At 48.2% G+C, this 17,439-nt stretch overlaps 8 protein-coding genes across 8 annotated transcripts; 3 read left to right on the top strand and 5 right to left on the bottom strand.

The window, feature by feature from the left end:
• Window positions 1-557: 557 nt before the first annotated feature.
• TRUGW13939_09076 (uncharacterized protein) lies at window positions 558-1,118 on the bottom strand (the record flags this gene model as incomplete). The annotated part of the gene is made up of 3 exons (XM_035492201.1): window positions 558-640; window positions 698-932; window positions 1,008-1,118. The coding sequence occupies 3 exons, from the start codon at window positions 1,116-1,118 to the stop codon at window positions 558-560; spliced, it is 429 nt and encodes a 142-aa protein (XP_035348094.1).
• A 793-nt stretch (window positions 1,119-1,911) lies between these two features.
• On the top strand, window positions 1,912-3,996 carry TRUGW13939_09075 (uncharacterized protein; the record flags this gene model as incomplete). The annotated part of the gene is made up of 5 exons (XM_035492200.1): window positions 1,912-2,027; window positions 2,087-2,121; window positions 2,184-2,253; window positions 2,310-2,869; window positions 2,924-3,996. The coding sequence occupies 5 exons, from the start codon at window positions 1,912-1,914 to the stop codon at window positions 3,994-3,996; spliced, it is 1,854 nt and encodes a 617-aa protein (XP_035348093.1).
• A 423-nt stretch (window positions 3,997-4,419) lies between these two features.
• Window positions 4,420-6,342, bottom strand: TRUGW13939_09074 (uncharacterized protein; the record flags this gene model as incomplete). The annotated part of the gene is made up of 1 exon (XM_035492199.1): window positions 4,420-6,342. The coding sequence occupies one exon, from the start codon at window positions 6,340-6,342 to the stop codon at window positions 4,420-4,422; it is 1,923 nt and encodes a 640-aa protein (XP_035348092.1).
• A 433-nt stretch (window positions 6,343-6,775) lies between these two features.
• TRUGW13939_09073 (uncharacterized protein) lies at window positions 6,776-8,529 on the top strand (the record flags this gene model as incomplete). The annotated part of the gene is made up of 5 exons (XM_035492198.1): window positions 6,776-6,847; window positions 6,909-7,111; window positions 7,174-7,612; window positions 7,669-8,204; window positions 8,268-8,529. 5 exons carry the CDS (start codon window positions 6,776-6,778, stop codon window positions 8,527-8,529), a joined length of 1,512 nt encoding a protein of 503 aa, XP_035348091.1.
• Window positions 8,530-9,070: 541 nt separating this feature from the next.
• On the top strand, window positions 9,071-12,040 carry TRUGW13939_09072 (uncharacterized protein; the record flags this gene model as incomplete). The annotated part of the gene is made up of 1 exon (XM_035492197.1): window positions 9,071-12,040. The coding sequence occupies one exon, from the start codon at window positions 9,071-9,073 to the stop codon at window positions 12,038-12,040; it is 2,970 nt and encodes a 989-aa protein (XP_035348090.1).
• A 398-nt stretch (window positions 12,041-12,438) lies between these two features.
• Window positions 12,439-12,704, bottom strand: TRUGW13939_09071 (uncharacterized protein; the record flags this gene model as incomplete). Its single annotated transcript, XM_035492196.1, has 2 exons — window positions 12,439-12,615; window positions 12,666-12,704. 2 exons carry the CDS (start codon window positions 12,702-12,704, stop codon window positions 12,439-12,441), a joined length of 216 nt encoding a protein of 71 aa, XP_035348089.1.
• Window positions 12,705-13,464: 760 nt separating this feature from the next.
• On the bottom strand, window positions 13,465-14,337 carry TRUGW13939_09070 (uncharacterized protein; the record flags this gene model as incomplete). Its single annotated transcript, XM_035492195.1, has 1 exon — window positions 13,465-14,337. The coding sequence occupies one exon, from the start codon at window positions 14,335-14,337 to the stop codon at window positions 13,465-13,467; it is 873 nt and encodes a 290-aa protein (XP_035348088.1).
• Window positions 14,338-14,802: 465 nt separating this feature from the next.
• On the bottom strand, window positions 14,803-17,238 carry TRUGW13939_09069 (uncharacterized protein; the record flags this gene model as incomplete). Its single annotated transcript, XM_035492194.1, has 4 exons — window positions 14,803-16,684; window positions 16,750-17,034; window positions 17,099-17,134; window positions 17,192-17,238. 4 exons carry the CDS (start codon window positions 17,236-17,238, stop codon window positions 14,803-14,805), a joined length of 2,250 nt encoding a protein of 749 aa, XP_035348087.1.
• Between the last annotated feature and the right edge of the window lie 201 nt (window positions 17,239-17,439).

Below are 17,439 nucleotides of genomic sequence, written 5' to 3'. Positions count from 1 at the left end.
GTGTAGCAGTATCGGGCAGGAGCCCAGCCTGGACCTCCTGCCGGCTGCCCCGGTAACCGACCGCCTTGTGACCGGGTCAGCCTGCAGCCTATTCTTAGCTCTTGCAATCGCCTCGCCTCGATTGTCTCTCTGGCCAAACTAACAGATACTCCGTCTGGTCTGATCGCCTGATCGACTGGTCCCGGTCTACTGCTGCATGCAAGATCCGCCCCAACTAGCTGCTGCTGCTGAGCTGCTGAACTGCTGCGACTCGCTCGCGCCCTCCCTGGCGCACCTGACGATCATCACCCATCTTCAACGGCATTAATGTCTAGTCTGCTTACAACGCGAATTCAATGTTCAGCCAGATGACCAGCTACGGTTAATCGATGGGATTATTATTATAAGTCTGTGCGCCGGACAACCTGGCAGTGGGCTCTTACAGTGGAGACTGGCCAGCTGTCGCCTGTCGATCGACCGCTTTACCGCTCTTCAGATCGCAGCGAAACACGCAAGCCTGTCTGTCTTTCGACTGTTTCACCAACTAATAATTACTTCACAACCCGGAAAATCCTATCCTATTTCACCTTTTTCTGTTCTCCAGTTCTTTCAGCAGCTCGCAGGGCGTTTGATACAGTGCAAACACTACTGTAAAGAAGTCCTGCGTTGCATGGCCTGTTAGACGCGTGTTCGCCATCTCGGAGAAGAAATGACTCACCTGCTGGCACCACGATCCACACGAAATTCATAAAAAAATAATACACCCAGAAGTAAAGAACCTCGGGACGGCTGTACGAGATCCCATTGACGTAGTGATTAAAGAGACTGGTGGCATAGTACAGAACATCTCCGTACAGATGCGCTACACACACGATGATTCGTAGTGGATGTTTCAACGGATGCTGAACGGCCGTGAGATACGCAACAGATAAGCACAATGGACCCCAAACTGCCTATTCAGGGGGCTCGTGTTAGTTCGGCACCTGATAGGTTGAATCGCTCTCTGCAGTATACGTTGGGAAACTCACCACTGTGACTGCCTCTATGCTGACTACGAATGGATCGGAGATCAAATATCGCGAGTCAGATTTGGCATATTCTTTCCAGAGTTGGCCCAAGAGGTCCTGGGACGGGCCCATATGATTATGGTTCACGACAAAGTAGCCTTCGAAAAAACAATGCAAGATACCAGCTGTCCTGTTCGTCAGCAGTTGTCATATCTTAGTTCCGTTGAATTGGTTACATAGAGCAAACCACAATATACCCAGTCGATCAGCTCGAGACATCGATGGACGTACATATACTGCCATGGCAAGGACTGTCCCTAGCACACTTCCCAATGCAAGTGAAAACAATCCGACAATGTGCAATAGAGACCTTTCACTGGTTTCGTAGTCTTTGATGCTGACCCCTTTGGGGTAATATGGATGTGAAGTCATTACGGGGTCTTCGAATGTCCAGTATCGTTTATCATTGCCTGAAAAAAAGAACGTAATGGCGAAAGACGGGCTTATTAGCTGTTCGATGTGGTGTAACGATAACTGTATAAGTTCACGTTGATATATAAACAAACGCAGTAGAGATGTCAACAAACGCCTTGCACATGCAACTAGCTTGTCCAAGGTTCAATTTAAGGTTAATATATCAGCGGATAGTATTGATACCTTTTTTGTCAATCCAAGGCGATTTATTTTTAGCTGCGCGCATGCGCCAAACTGGCTAATTCACTTGTATGTGATGAAGGCAGTTCCCTGTTGCCTCGGGTAGGACTAGGTCAAGGCGGGTAGTTTCCGGGCTTGGCGCTCGGCGGGTCCTCAGCGGAGTCAACGCATGGCATCATCAGATCCGCGACGTCTGAAGCTACTGACTACACGCTCTTCCATGGAGCCTACATATGTATGCGCCTCCTAGAGTCCTAGTTGAACACCTGCGATGGCTTCGCAACAGCGCCGTAGGACGTCTCTGAGGCTTGACCTGTCTCAAAACTCTCTGGAGTCGCCCCCGGGCATTGCAGCGCTGTTCTTGATTCGCTTCGACATCAAGAAAGGGTACGTTTCTGCTCCGAGATCTGCGAGCGTCGCGTTTCACCTGTCTAACCGATTGATAGATATGTTATTTCTTGGAAGGAATCGCTCCCGGACTGTAAGCCACATCTATACCTGTCCAAATCACGTTTCCGAGTGGCTGATCACCATCATGCATAGTGGATATCGAAAGCGCCGTCGAGTACAAATCGCTCCCATCCGGTCTACACAACGTCCAAGAAGATCTCGTGTACGTGGAGGATATGTCGTAACAATCGGCATACTTATCTAATGCTGTTCTGCTAGATATTTCGTCCATGACCAGTATGCCGGCATAAGCGCGTTTATCAACCAACCCGCCGCCGAAGCAGAACGCAATGCCTTGATGCTATCAGTCGGTGTCTTGGTTCCTCTTAGCTTTGGAAGACTAGGAAAAAGCTGGAGACATGCTATAGGCCTCAAGGAGCTCGCAAAGTTGGTGAAGGATACTCTCGTCATTCTCAACGAGACTGACAAGACCTCTAGGAAATGCGCCGACGACGTTACAAACACGCAAGCCTTGACTGAATACTGGGAAAAGCATCACGTCCGTGACGATGATGCCAAGCCAAGTGACTCGCCACCTGACTCACCTGCCGTGTTTCGTATGCAACCGAAACCAAGTCGTCCAGAGCGAAGCTCCATTGGCGATGCTACCGGGTTAGAAACAACCAGGCCGGTCCTGGCTCCGTTTCACCCTGCATTGTCACTCCCGGAATTTGTAGGAACTTTTGGTCCACTCATTTTTCCTCTTTTCAGGGCGTCTCTACTGCGCAAGAGAATTTTGATCATGAGTGAAGCTCCAGTGCAACCTTCTTGTGACTTTGGTATGTGCGGATCTCTTTATATTGACACGAATAATGAGCTAATTGGGCACAAAGTATATGGTCTTTCTTTGCTTTCTTCATTGCCACAATCGTTATTACCTCTTTTAAATCCAGATGGAACCCCGCCTCTAAGGCCGCGGCCTCTCTTTAACATTGGAATACACGACATTCCTTTCCTTTCAGATGCCTCAAACGCCTCCTCAGGCTGGATTGCATGCACGACGGACAATGTCCTGGCTATGAAGCCCGACTTGTTTGACGTTTTGGTACAGCTGCCACCATCCTACTCCAAGACGGCAACCCCAAGGGTCTACCCCACAATCTCTGTGGTGCAACAATTCGCTGGACAGTCGAAGCCAGCGAAACTGGTACCTTTGAGGGCGACACAACGAGATGCTCGCCGCTTTGTTATTCTTTCAGACGGCCTCCGACGCTTGTCCAGTGCCGAATCTCAAACATTGGAAAATGCCCACGAGGATTTAGATTCCGCGTCCACTTTTTCTTCATCCCCCATCATCGAACCACTATCATGGCCGCGATTAGCCTATACCTCTTTTCTCTGGTGGGCTTCTGCCGGAGAAAAGCGCGATGTCTTATCCGAAGACGAGGGGGAACAAGACGAGCAGGACACAAATTTCCTAGCAAACACTCACGCAGGTCAATTATCCCACCCTGGTCTACACCTAGACGAAAGCAATCAACCACAGGAGATAGCCTTGATAGCTTACTTCCGACGTTTGACAACGCTCACCTTCACGATACTGGCTGATGCCGTTGCACGACAAGACGAGGCCGATGAGAGCGACGAGATACCCGCAGAGTACCGTGACGAGCCCCCAGACGAGGCCGAGGAGGACGAAACGATAGACACAGGACCAGTATCTTCACACGAAACCGACGAGGATCCCCTCCTCCCCGATGAAGCGATCGAAAGCGAGCACAGCCGAAAAGAAAGCCATGATCCAGGGCGTGTGCTGATTACCTCCCCAGACATGACTGAAATGGGCCTGGATGTATGGAGCGGCGCAGATAGGATATTCCTTGAAGAATTGCTTCAATCCTGGTGGGGTCGGACGGCGTATGTTGATAGTACACGAATCCGATGTTGCGGAATCCCGATCTATTGAGAACTATAACATCTATCTACATTGATATATCTGTGGAGCGCTACTCCCATTGGTCGCGAGTATTAATTTATTGCACTGTACGACTTTTTCCGCCTACAAGTGGGCGAAGGAATCAATTGATATCATAATAGTCTGATGAATTAGAAACCCAAGCAAGCAATGTAAATACAATGTACTTTATTTTCAACACCGGAAAATAGCAAATGCAACAATAAAATGAATTATATACATTTCAAAAGAAGAGGGTAACAAAAGTGCTCACGAATGTAATATTAATCATGCTAGAAAAGATGATTCACCAAACTCCATGCTAAAGAGACAAACACAAAACGGGCGTCGAGCCAAATGTTACAATGGTTCAAGTAGGGAGTATCAAGCCGGGGAAAAAAAAAAAGAAAAAAAAAAGAGCCATGAAGTGCGTGCTCAGTATCGTCGCCGAACCGGTGCACTATAATCTCTTCGATCCCCGACATCCGGTTCACTTCTCGTATCCGAATGTGTCATACCGGGTATGCGCTTTGTCTTTGTGGACCCCTGGACTTGTGCACGCGCTGTAGCTTCACTGGTGCTTGCCGATCGTTTCACAATGCTTCGGGCTCGACCCCTGCGCGCTCGGATCTGTGCTAACGCTTCTTCTCGAGTGACTGGAGTTCCTGGTATAACCGCACTGAGGTTTTGAGATCGCCTTGGCTCAGTTTGAAGGGGGATTGTTCTAGTAATAGACTCCTCTCGCATGTTTGTGGATTGCTCAGTTGGTGTGATCGGGAGCGGCTGTGGGAGCTTCTCGGAAGGTTGACTTTCTGTAACATAATCGTCGTCGTTTTGAATGGGATCGATGGGATCAACTGGATCATATTCCAGAGGCTCATCCAGCGGAATCTCCGACTCCACAGGGTCGACTTCGTAGGACTCATGCGCAATATCTGGGCGCAAGTCATCGTGTTCTATAGTAGGCACTGCGGGATTTTCAAAGCGAGGCGACGCGATCTCGTCGGCATTCGGGAGAACAAGCGGTCCTTCGCTAGGACGATCAGGCATTTCTGCATGAGGAGAAGGGATAGAAACAAATGTCCCGGTTGTTGGGCAAAAAGCAATTTCGGGGTCTTCTGTTGAGTGCATATCTTTGGCCAGATCTGGTTCTCGGTACTCTGGCGTAGGAGGCGTCATTGCTGTCGCTGGACTTTCAAATGGTGAATGAGCCGACCTCGCAGGCGTTTCATCACGGGCGTGAATCTGTTGCTCTTCGCTGGGTTGAGAAGCACTTCTTTCCTGGGATCTTTTGTGCCATTCTTTGTCATGAACATAGTTATATCCTTGGCTTTCTGCTATTCGGCACGAGCAGCGCTTAAATTGACATTCCATTTTCATGAAGTGAATCATTTCGTCTGCCTTCTCCCTTTGTCGTTGTGCAAACTTGATTTCTGCCTTCAAATCTTCAATTATGTCCGTTTTTCGCTGCAATTCTTCGGGGTCTTCATTTTCTTTATTCGACACACGTCGAGATAGCCTGGGCTTCTTCGTCGGTGTTTCTTCCTCGTGAATATTTTGAGAAGCAGTGATCAAAAGTTCGGATGCATCTGCACTTCGTTTTGGCCGTCGAGACACAGGTGTTGTGCATGTTGCCTGATCGGCATAGTCGACTTGAGGCTTTTCGTTATTTTCGTAAATTGGGTCTACTTCGAGCTGCAAAGAGGACTGGTTGGCAGCCTCCATGGCTCGAAGCTGGTCCTTGAGACTCTGAAGCTCTTCTGTGATACCAGCAAGGGCATAGGCACGTTCGAATGCCTCTTGTTTGGCGTTTTCCTTGGCCTCTCTCTCGGCGCGAACGTCATCCTTAAGTGTTCTGTTTTCACTCTTGGACAGTTTTAATTCTTCCTGAATCTTGACGAGCGTGGATCCAGCACGGAATGCCTCCTTGCGGGCTTTTCGGACTTCTTTCTCGAATAGAGTCCGCTCATGTGCTTGACGCTCCCTTGTCGTTTGAAGTTCTTCGAGTAACGATTCAAGCCTCTCACTGATTCTCCTTTCACGCGACTGTGCTTCGGAAAGTTCAGCGTCTGCTCTAGCAAGCGCAGACTCAGCTTCTTCGCGTCCGAGAATTGCCCTTTGAAGAGCAGCGGTTGCAGAAGCAGATGAAGAGTGTTGGCCGTTTGGTGCTGGGCTGCCCGACCGCGCAAGCCCATTGAGGAAAGCGATTCGGGCCTGCACCTCGGATGACTTGGGATGTAAATCGGACGGCAGCGATGGTGAGCCCACCAGCCTTTGTTGATTGATCCGATCAGGCGAGGCTGGATATAGCGGTGTTTTGGTCGGGGAATGGGGTTTAAGAGACGGCGAGGAGTCCATTGTGAATGTGTTGTTGTTTCTGTTGTTATTGTCGAGCCGCTGACACGTTGTGGGAACCGCTCATCACCAGGGCGGTGATTAAGGTCCTAGCTGCGATAAATTAGTATGAGTTTTGTTGTGTTCGCAGTGGCTTTGGCGAGCTGTTTAAAGAGCACAGGCGGTGTGGTGCGACGTACTTTGCTGGTTGCTCCTGGCGTGTGTGGTGGAGTTTGGTTTTGCGATGTTTCGCCTTTAGCGCGCCGTGGAGCCGGTTGCCCAGAGCAACAGCCCCGCTGTGCCGCCCATTCGGTCTTAGCGCTCTATTTCGACGCCCCTCATCACGTGATATGATGTCGAAGAAATTAAATTCGAGGGTGATTCTCTTCCTTGAAGCGTGACATTTTCAAGAAAAAAGCACTCGTGGCCAGGACTTCCCCAGGAGCTGTCACTCACGATGCATGAAATCGTTACTCTACAACTTGGCCAACGGAGTAATTACATCGCGACCCATTTCTGGAACCTGCAGGTCAATCGATACATTCATCACTTGATATGTGCGAACAGTTGAAATCTAACTTTTTTCGTAGGAGGCTTATTTTACATATAGTGACAATTCCGAGCCTCTAATAAACCATGATGTGCATTTCCGGCCCGGGATTGGCCAGGATGGGTCAGAAACCTTTACGCCCCGAACAGTTATATATGACTTGAAAGGAGGCTTCGGAACTCTTCGTAAATACAACGAACTCTATGAAGTAGAAGAACCCTCTGGCATGCCACAAGGGCTATGGTGAGCTATATCTTTTGGCAAGCATTGCGGATTTCTGGGACTATCGCTGAGTCGCTGGTTAGGGATGGAAACCAAATGGTGCAGACACAACCCAATATTCCCCAATCCGAATACCAGAAAAGCCTATATACCGGTGCTCCACCACCAAATTTGACATCGCAGTCTGTACGCTACTGGTCTGACTTTAATCGGGTCTACTACCATCCGCGGTCAATCGTGCAATTAAACGAATACGAGCTTAATTCGTCTCTGATGCCTTTTGAGAATTGGTCTTCGGGAGAGGACTTATTCGGCGATTTAGATAAAGAGCATGATTTATTGGACCGGGATGTCCGGCCATTTGTGGAGGAGTGTGACCAAATTCGTGCTTTTCAATTATTCACTGGGTCTGATGATGCCTGGGGAGGATTTGCCGCCAGATATATGGACAGGCTTCGAGATGAGTATGGCAAGACTAGTATCTGGGTATGGGCCATTGAAGATGGGGCGAGATTGCAAAGGGTAAGAAACGAATTCTCTTCTCATGAAAGCCTCGTCATTACTGACTGATTCTTTAGCAAAAACAAATATTGAGGATGACCAACACCGCAAAGACTCTGAGCTCTATAGCGCCTCTGTCCACATTGTATTGCCCTATTGTCGATCTGCCACAAAATCTCCCAAGTTACCTTGCAGTTGATTTACAGTCTGAGTGGTCTAAATCTGCACTCATTGCTTCGGCGATTGAGACAGCAACCCTTCCGGCTCGTCTTAGATCCTACCGGAATTTTGAGTCTTCCTTGATGGGACATGGTGGAGGAACGCAGACCATATTTGAGCTGCAGTCGTCGGTGATCAGAAGCCACGCCAGGAGACCTCGCTGGGCCACAGATGAAGACGAGCTGAATGGGTTGGACGAGGATGCCAAGCTGGACTTTGACCTCAACCTTACCATTCCCCAGCCAATGCGAGATGACACGACTGTCTTTACTCAATCCCAAGTTTATCGGGGCGAGAGAGAAAAGCCTGCCGATGACGACAATAATTCGCCTGTTGGGGAGATTGGGCTAGCTCGTAAAATGCGTCTCTATGCATCGAAACCAGCACTCACAAGGTAATTTTACAGCACCTATATTTCCTTATGAGCAGATAAAAGTCCAGCTGACCCGGTGTATAGATACTCAACAACGTTGAGGTTTCCTCTTCCAGACAGCTATCCTCAGAATCTATTCTCGGGGTATGACGCAGAGACCGGAGTCGAATTTCTGACCGCGCTATCGAGCACTTCAAGAATCGGCGAGAAACTAAAAGACTTGCAGACAGTCGCCAGCAGGGTTGTTGGAGTAGACGAAAGGGAGGCATTGACGAACGAGCTAGGGGAGCTCCGAGAAGCGTATGAAAAGAGCTGGGTCAGTGATACCGACTCGGGCGATGACTGATTATTCTAGTTCCACTCCATATTGTACTATTCTCAAATAATAATCCATGTATACTGTAAAAGATAGCCGCTTTAGGATTAGCGGAACCTCGATTTTAAGGTTAGATCGCCGAGGCAAACACGCCCAATCAGGTAGAACCAACAAGAACCACCTTCGCCGCTACCGGCGATCCTGTTGCAAAGTGTCCTCAGCGTCAGGCCAGCTTGCTGAGACCAACGAGCCTCACATCATCATCGTTCCACCTCCACGTGGCTCCTTCTGGTCAGCTGGCATATGTGTCATCTGTGCTCCCGAAGTTTTGCGATACATGAACACCTTCCTTAGAGACATCCTCTGTTCGGAGCGCTTTCTTTGCCCAGTCTGCGAATTCGCGATACCACCTCCAACACACACTTAGCGAGTTCCTACAATCCAGAGCGCCCGATTTGGGCTAGGCTTTTAGATTCTTCGTCATCGCTCTCTGGTAAGAAGCCCCTGCGTTGCCTTTGAAGCGTCAAGCTGTAACTCACGTACTAAATGAACATAAAGAGCTTCACAGATAATGGCCTGCACGAGTCGGCGGAGGAATATGTCATTCGTGACATATTCCCCGTTTTTCACATTGGTCCTTGCGCCTTTCCTTCTCTTCCTACTTTGTCTCCCTGCACCAGCATCAGCTGCCGGCTCAGCTGTTCTGGGTATCGATATCGGAACCGAGTACCTCAAAGCCGCCCTCGTGAAACCTGGTATCCCACTCGAAATCGTCCTTACGAAAGACTCGAAGCGCAAAGAATCGGCCGCAGTTGCTTTCAAACCTTCCCGCGAAAACGGCGCTCCTTTTCCCGAACGATTCTACGGCGGAGACGCCCTCGCTCTCGCTGCCCGCTTCCCCGATGATGTCTACGCGAACTTGAAGGTGCTTCTTGGAATCTCATTTGGAGATGGTAATGAAGCCGTGCAAACCTATAGCGACCGGTACCCCGCGCTCCAACTCGAACAAGCCCCAGGTATCCGAGACACCGTTGGGTTCCGCAGCAAAAAGATAGGGGACGGCGAGGGAACGTATACATTCTTGGTCGAAGAAATTCTCTCTATGCAGCTGAAACAATTGAGGGCAAATGCCGAAGCACTGGCTGGCAACGGCGCAACTATTCAAGATGCTGTTATTACCTATCCTGCCTACTATACCGCCGAAGAGAAACGAAGCGTTAAATTGGCTGCAGAGTTGGCTGGCCTAAACGTTGAGGCTATGATTAGTGATGGCTTGGCCGTTGGATTGAATTACGCAACTAGTCGAACCTTCCCCAGCGTCTCCGATGGTCAGAAACCGGAATACCATTTGGTTTATGATATGGGAGCGGGCTCTACTACCGGAACTGTTCTTAGATTCCAGAGCAGAAACGTGAAAGACGTCGGCCGTTTCAACAAGACTGTCCAGGAAATTCACGTCCTCGGTGCTGGTTGGGACAGAACACTGGGCGGTGACGCTCTCAACGAGCTCATTGTGAATGATATGGTCAACAAACTTCTAGAGAATAAGAAACTCAGTGAAGGAACCACCGCCTCAAAGATTAAGTCTCACGGCAAAACAATGGCAAAGCTTTGGAAAGACTCTGAGCGTATCCGCCAAATTCTTAGCGCCAATACTGAAACAGGCTCCACCTTTGAAGGCTTGTATGAAGAAGATGTCGTTTTCAAATATAAGATCACCCGGTCTGAATTCGAAACTTTGGCAAAGGAACATGCTTCGAGAGTAGGAAAACCCATTGAGGATGCTCTTGCTGCGGCAAATATTAAATTGAGTGACCTTGATTCCGTTATTCTCCACGGTGGGGCTATCAGAACGCCATTTGTGCAAAAGGAACTCGAAAAAGAATGTGGTGGCTCCAGTTTGCTCAGAACAAGCGTTAATGCCGATGAAGCCGCTGTGTTTGGTGCAGCTTTCAAGGGCGCTGGATTGAGTCCCAGCTTCAGAGTCAAGGACATCCGCGCTGTGGATGCGGCCACTTATGCTGTCAAAGTCAAGTGGGACTCCGACGGAAAGGAAAGGCAGCAGAAGCTCTTCACGCCCACTTCTCACATCGGTGTTGAGAAACACCTAACCGTGAAAAACTTGGACGACTTCGAGTTCAGCTTCTACCAACAAATTCCTTTCGGCGATGACGAGAATGATGCGCCTGTGCTGGGAGTAGCTACACAGAACCTGACGGAATCTGTGAAGAAATTGTCTGACGAGTACTCATGTGCACCAGCCAACATCACCACCACATTCTCCGTCCGCCTCAACCCCGCTAGTGGCCTCCCTGAGATCACTAGTGGTTCTGTTAGCTGCGAAGTAGACGCCTCTAAAAAGGGAAGCGTTGTTGATGATGTCAAAGGTTTTTTCGGTCTTGGAAAAAAAGACGAGCAAAAACCATTACAGGAAGAAGGCGAATCTGTCGAATCGGTTACTCTCCAAGAGGAGCCCTCGACACCGACCGAGGCTAGCTCATCTACCACGCAGACCTCTGACGCTTCATCGGCACAAGAGACAAAGCCAGCAGAATTGAAGGTGAAGATCGAAACCATTCCGATCAACCTCAAGTCCACTCTTCTCGGACGCCCTACTCTGTCATCAGAAGAACTCACACGGATCCGGGACCATTTGGCTGCGTTTGATGCATCCGATAGAAGCCGCGCTTTAAGAGAAGAAGCACTCAACGAGCTCGAAGCGTTCATTTATAAAGGTCGCGATTTAGTAGACGATGAAGAGTTTGTCAAAACCCTGAAGGGAGATCAGCTTTCGCTTTTGAAAGAGCGTGTCGAAGCTGCGAGCGAATGGCTTTATGGCGATGGAGCAGATGCAAGTACCAAAGAATTCAAGGAGAAGCTAGGATCTTTAAATGAAATCGTCAACCCCGCTCTACGGAGAAAGAAGGAGAACTCTGAGCGTGAAACCAAGGCCAAGATCCTCAAAGAACTGCTCAGTGGCTCAAAGTCAGTCGTGGATCTGGTTGAGCTCCAGATCAAGAGCGACGAAGATGCGTTTTCTTCACTAGTTGCTGAGAGCTCAACCTCGACGGTGGAATCATCAGAGACCAGCTCTACCACCGCAACTGCTTCTGCTACTGATGGCGGAATTGATTTGGACGACGACCCTTACTCGTCCTCCACCACGATTACTGCCACATCTGCGAACGCTGTTCCCACAGCACCCACGTATTCCATGTATACTCCACAGGACTTGGCTTCTTTGAAGACCGTTCTGGAATCCGTGAATGAATGGTTCGATACACAAAGCGCGCTTCAGGAGAAGCTTACCGAGTCTGACGATCCCGCCTTGACCGTGGCTGACATGGACTCGCGACTACAAGAAGTTGAGCGCAAACTACAACACATATATGGCAAGATGGGTGCCAAAAAATCAGGAAGCGACTCGTCCGGCTCGAAGAAGAAGAAGGGCGACGGCAAAAAGAAGAACGGTGGCAAGAGTAAATCGAAGACGGAAAAGACATCTTCCAAAGCTAAACCGACGGCAAAGGACGAGTTGTAAACAGTCCGTTGCCTTGAGGTATGTAGTAGTACCATTTTTTCATGATAGATTTTAAAATACAATGTTGCAGTTATGTCATATATGTAATATGAAGCCTTGTTTGATGCCCCGGGCATATACCAATATCAATATTTTTCCAATGTCTGCACATGTGCCATTTGATTGCAAGATCAGTCCTTGATCTTAGATTGTTTAATTGGTGAAGAACTGAAAACAAGCGTTTTATCACAGTGCAATATCTACATGAAATATACGACGCTAAAACGCGCAGTATCATACCACGTTATACTCAGCCTAACTCACAGATCGCTATGTACCAAGGAGCACCAAGGGGATCATGGGGGCTCAGTGAATTGTTCCCCTTCCATGAACAGAACCAGAGGAGCTATCCAGCCTATTTAACGATAGATTGATGGCAGAAATAAATGAAGACTTTCGATATAACCACGATTATCAGATGCTTCAGAACTGTGACTCGGGTTGGTGGCCGTAGAATTCGAGTTTGCCCAACGATCACCAGCAGACAGAGCGCGGGCTGCGAATCCTTTTGACGACATGTCATCACCAGTTTTAGCCTATAATAGAATTGTTAGATTCGTTATTATGCGCGAAAGGAAGTCAGCACCTGTGAAGACTGAATCCTGGAGGAGTCCGACTTGGTCATTTGATGAGAGGAAGAAGGCATACTGCATAGGTGATTGTTAATTGACTCGTTCAGTGTTTGATTGTCTTTTATTCAAACCCCAAACGTTTGTACATATATAGTGACAACTGGTAACATCATGTGATATATATGTGGTTAATATGACCTTCTATCATACTTACATCATTATGTTATGTAACTAAGGAACGCTAGGTAGGATCTCAAATCAGATCAGTTAATAGTACTACATCAATTGATATGTGATGCAACACTTGGTTGGTGGACTTGAGGGTAAGGAATACTGTAAGCATGTACTCCGTACCATGATTAACTTTCTGCTTAGCTTTAGTGTTTAGTAAGCGTGGGTTCTATTCATTCTATTATTAGTATTTCATTCCTCGACCAGCTAGATGAAGAGAATGTCAGCGGCTCTCTAGAGAACAGTGCCAGAATATACTGTCTTGACTGGTGGTACCGAAAGCGCGTGGCTGAATCTCGTGCCCTCAGTCGCAGTCCGTCTAGACGATTTGCATCTAAATAGGGAGAGAGCCTACTTATTAACATGTGAAATGGATATTTAGGCCGAACGTAGAAAAACAATACTATACAAATAAACTCCGTAGACCATCCACCGCATCTATCGCGGAACCCAGTAAGCCGTACAAGATATATCCATGAAGCAAAAATAGGTTACTTGCTGTAAAAAATGAAAACAAAAATTATCGTTACAACGATGAAACAGGTCTTAAAAAATAGACAAAAACCATGAGTCGGGTTATCTTCATGCCACGTCCATTTCGACGTCGGAACCAGACCACAGATGGTCAGCATCTACTTCGTCCCTGCGTCGTAGAAAGGTTGCCTCGTCAAAATCATCAAGGTCCAGCCGAGTATTTTCTGCGGTAAGAAATGGATCTTGGTTCTCTTGTTCGGCGTTGCTTTTCCAAGAATGGTTCTGAGCCGTTCTTTGTCGTCGTTGCTGGCCCAGTTTTGGTGAAAGAATGGTCCGTTGTGATCTCATATTAACTGCGGGTGCCGACCCAGAATTAAAATTGCCATTAAGGGGACGTTGCCAGAAATCTCCAGATGAGTGGAAGACTGTAGCAGGAAACTCGATATCGTCATCCTCCTCGATGTCGGCATCAAAAGAGCGCTTATTAAGATTGGTTGAAAACGAGGATGACCCGCTTGAATCTTGGCTGCTATTCGGTATCGAAATGGTTTCCAATTCATCTACGTGAACTGCATTTTGATACTCTTCTATTGGGCGAGGGAAGGTCTGAACGGCGTGATTTCCGATCTTGTGAAGGCCGCAGAAGGGCTCCAACTCGGCATAAACTTGGGTTGAGTGTGATTGAATAGAGCTGCTTGTCTCTTCCCGGCGAGATTGAACCGGGGCTGGAATTGTGTATTGTGTCATTTTCTTTTGCTCCGTTTTGTATCCCTCGGGAACAGATTTGCGCACACGAGCTCCAACTCCGAGGAGCGATGACAAGATATTGGTTGGGAGGGCTGGAGTTGGTGTGTTTGTCGGTGCGGCGTAGCTGTTGTGCGACAGGCCAGTGCTTTCTTCTTCCAGCGTCGACGTGAAAAAGTTGGTGATGGGAGGCTGGAAGCGGCGCTTTTTGGACGAGTCGTGTGCGGTGGAAGCCATGGCGATATTGGATAAAGTACTTAGTGGAGTCGTGAAGCACGTGGATATTTATCGACGTATTCGAAGTCTCGGGCCAGGAACGTTTGCGATGTGTGTCTGGTCGAGAAACCTGTGAAACCGGGACATTGAAGGATCAATTGGTGGCTGGGGCGCGCAGTCGTGACGCGGTGACGCGGGGGGCGGGTCTTTTAACGCGTTCAATATAACCGCTTTGAGACACCCCACGTGATCCCCTCGATATCATTATCATACTATCACAATCATTTCTACTACCATGTTGAAAATGAATTTAAATTCATTTTTTGGTACTGGGTCTATTTTTTGAATCTTCGAATTATGTCTTGTATATTTATATGAACTCTTGGAATGCCTAGCATTTTTCATGGAAGTCATCTATTTTTATATGGTCAAAGCATTTATCATATCTACTGTATATACATTTGATCAAATTATGGTAGCAAAGAACTACCCTTGGTTTCCACGCCTGCCTCCCCGTTTCTGCCTGTCATGATGGGCCTTCAATGTCGCCCTCGTCTCGACTAGACTGCGCTTGTTTTTACTTCTTGCTTTCCCCAGCGTCATCAGGAAGTTCTTCTTTCTCGCCTTCTCCTTGTTGGTTGTGCTCTTTCCATCCTCGATCTTCCTCTCCTTTTTACGAGCAGTTTTACTCTTGAACTCGTCACGATCAGTCTTAGTTTCCTTTGCATGGGCAATCTTCTCTTCGCGCGTAAGCCTTCCTTTAGACAGGAGAGCAAGGCCTTCGATCTCTGCCGCTGTAAGAGGGTCATCGGCGTGTCGATCAGCCGCGATCTTCTGCGCGTTCTGCATGCGTTTCGATTTGGATGTAGGGAGCAGTGAATTCACAGCAGCACTAGAGCGGAGTTCTGCCAATTTTGCCAAATCAGCCGGGGTGAGGATTCGTGTCGTTGCAAAATTGCTTGGTTTTTTCTTTTCCTCTTGATCTTTCTCTGTATCCTTGGCATCTTCGCCATTCTCCTGTTTTGTCTTCTTAGCAGCCGGCTTCTCATCGTCCGAGTCGCTCAGCTCGATTTCCGCGTCACTTTCAACATTGATCCAACCCCCTGAATCGTCGCTGTCGTCGTCTTCAACATCCCAATTATCCCAGCCGGCAGCCTCATCCGCTTCCAAGTCACCTTCATCTTCCGCATCGGATGGAAGGCCCTGTTCGGCCCTCTTTCTCTTTCGCTCCTCCTCTTTCCATTGCTCAAGAAGCTCAAGGCCTTCAATCTCTCCTACGGCTTCTTCACCGAATCGGATGTCTTTCCTCTCTCCGGATCTTAGCGCCATCGATGCGTCCTTGCCTCGGTCACGTCTCTTCAACATATCCGCACCAACGTCACGGTAGAGGCCTAAAAGACCCTTTGCAGCCATCATGACGCCCTTGTCCTTGCTCTTTTTATACATGACTAGATCTTGCAACAAGGTCTCTTCCATGGCCAGAGGCTGTCTAACACAGATTTCCCGAATGGCATTTAGACCGGCCGAAGCCACTTCGGCTGCTGACGCTTCAGAGACAAACTCGTTCGCAATCTTTTGGATTAGCGGCTCCAACACATCTGGAGGGACGAGATTATGCGTGGCTTGAGCAAGGGACGCCAGGAACGATGTGACTGAGGGCTGTCTCGGAGTAAGGTATTTTTGGAAGTAGGAATAAAAGTGAACAAGTGTGAGCTTGTGCAAGCCAATGAGACGAGAAACCAATTGTAAAGCCAGGAGCTTTTGCTCCAAGTTGAGTTTAGACTTGGTGCTTTGCAGGTGTTTTGCAAAAAGGTTCTCGGCGAACCCTTGGGAGTCATGCAGAAGATGCAGAGCTGAGAAGTTCAGTGGATGGGGCTGCTTCTTCTTGCGTTCCTTCTTTTTGACAGTCGAGACGGCCTTTTCAATCTGGCGGGACTTCTTTTTCGATTTCTTGGTGATTCCGACCTGATGTTTCATCTTGGCAACGTCGATCCCATCATCATCGCTACTCTCGTCTTCCATGTCTTCTCTCTCCTTGTCACCACCGAGAAAGAACCTGACGCCACCAGTTGCTACTTTCTCGTTGTCAGCTAGAGAAGCCTCCTTCATGATCTCAACTGTCTTTGCATCCGTCCAGACCTGTCTTTTCCACAACTCCCTTGTGATTTTGATGGCCCATAGACCTTTAGACGATTCGCGATCTGATGTAACCAAGTTAAACAAGACAGTCTGCATAATTCGGTTCAGTTTGTGGTTCGTCGTTTTGGCATTGGAGGCTCGCAGATCCGACAAGATCTTCTGGAACAATATCTCGCGTAGCGTTTTGCTCGGAGTAGACACGAGAATCGGAAACAGAGTGTGTAGAAGCCTGGTAGCGACATGTAGTTAGCACTATAGTTTCATTCAACGAATAGCTGCGGGATTATCGCGTACGAAACCGAGTCTATGACTTCTTTTTTCCTCAAGAGCACCAAGCTTCCAACGATTTTCTCGCGAAGCTCTGGAGTAAGATCCACATGGTGTTGCATGATCATATCCATTAATTGCTGTGGAAAGTCTTTTGTAATATCCGGGTAGCAATCTGCTACGTGCGAAATGAAGTCGATCAAGTCGTGCAACGAGATCAGCCCTGTTTCTGTGGACGCCGGCGCCGCCATGAAGATTTCCCGGTGGCTTTCATATTGATAATATTGAGCGCGAAAATCTTCAATGTAAGATCTGTTATTTTTGGGACATTTGTTAACCTGCTGCGAAAACTTCTGCTGGGAAATACCTAACTTACTTGGAGTCTCGCCGAATCTTTTGCTGGAGGTTGGGCCTAATAATAAAATCAGTACTAGTTTAGCGAGCTCAGTGAAAAAAAAAAAGAACTTACAAATCTGCCTCGACCTTTTCCAGCGCAGCCAATTTCCTCTTGGCCATTTTTGTTCTTTTGGAACAACAGGAAAGGGAAGGGGAGGTTGTGATGTGATGCTGGTTGTTGCGGAGTGGAGGTGGAGCTCCGACTGATATTTTTTTTTCCCTCGCCGTATCGATAGCGGCGCGGGCAAGTGGCTCCAGCCTCCCGCCCACAGATAACAGGGCGAGACTCACTAATGTCGCCCTATGCTACTATCAATTAGT

Source organism: Talaromyces rugulosus, chromosome V, assembly GCF_013368755.1.
Source record: "Talaromyces rugulosus chromosome V, complete sequence".
Taxonomy (NCBI): Eukaryota; Fungi; Ascomycota; class Eurotiomycetes; order Eurotiales; family Trichocomaceae; genus Talaromyces; species Talaromyces rugulosus.
This window is presented reverse-complemented; position numbering and strand designations above follow the sequence as displayed.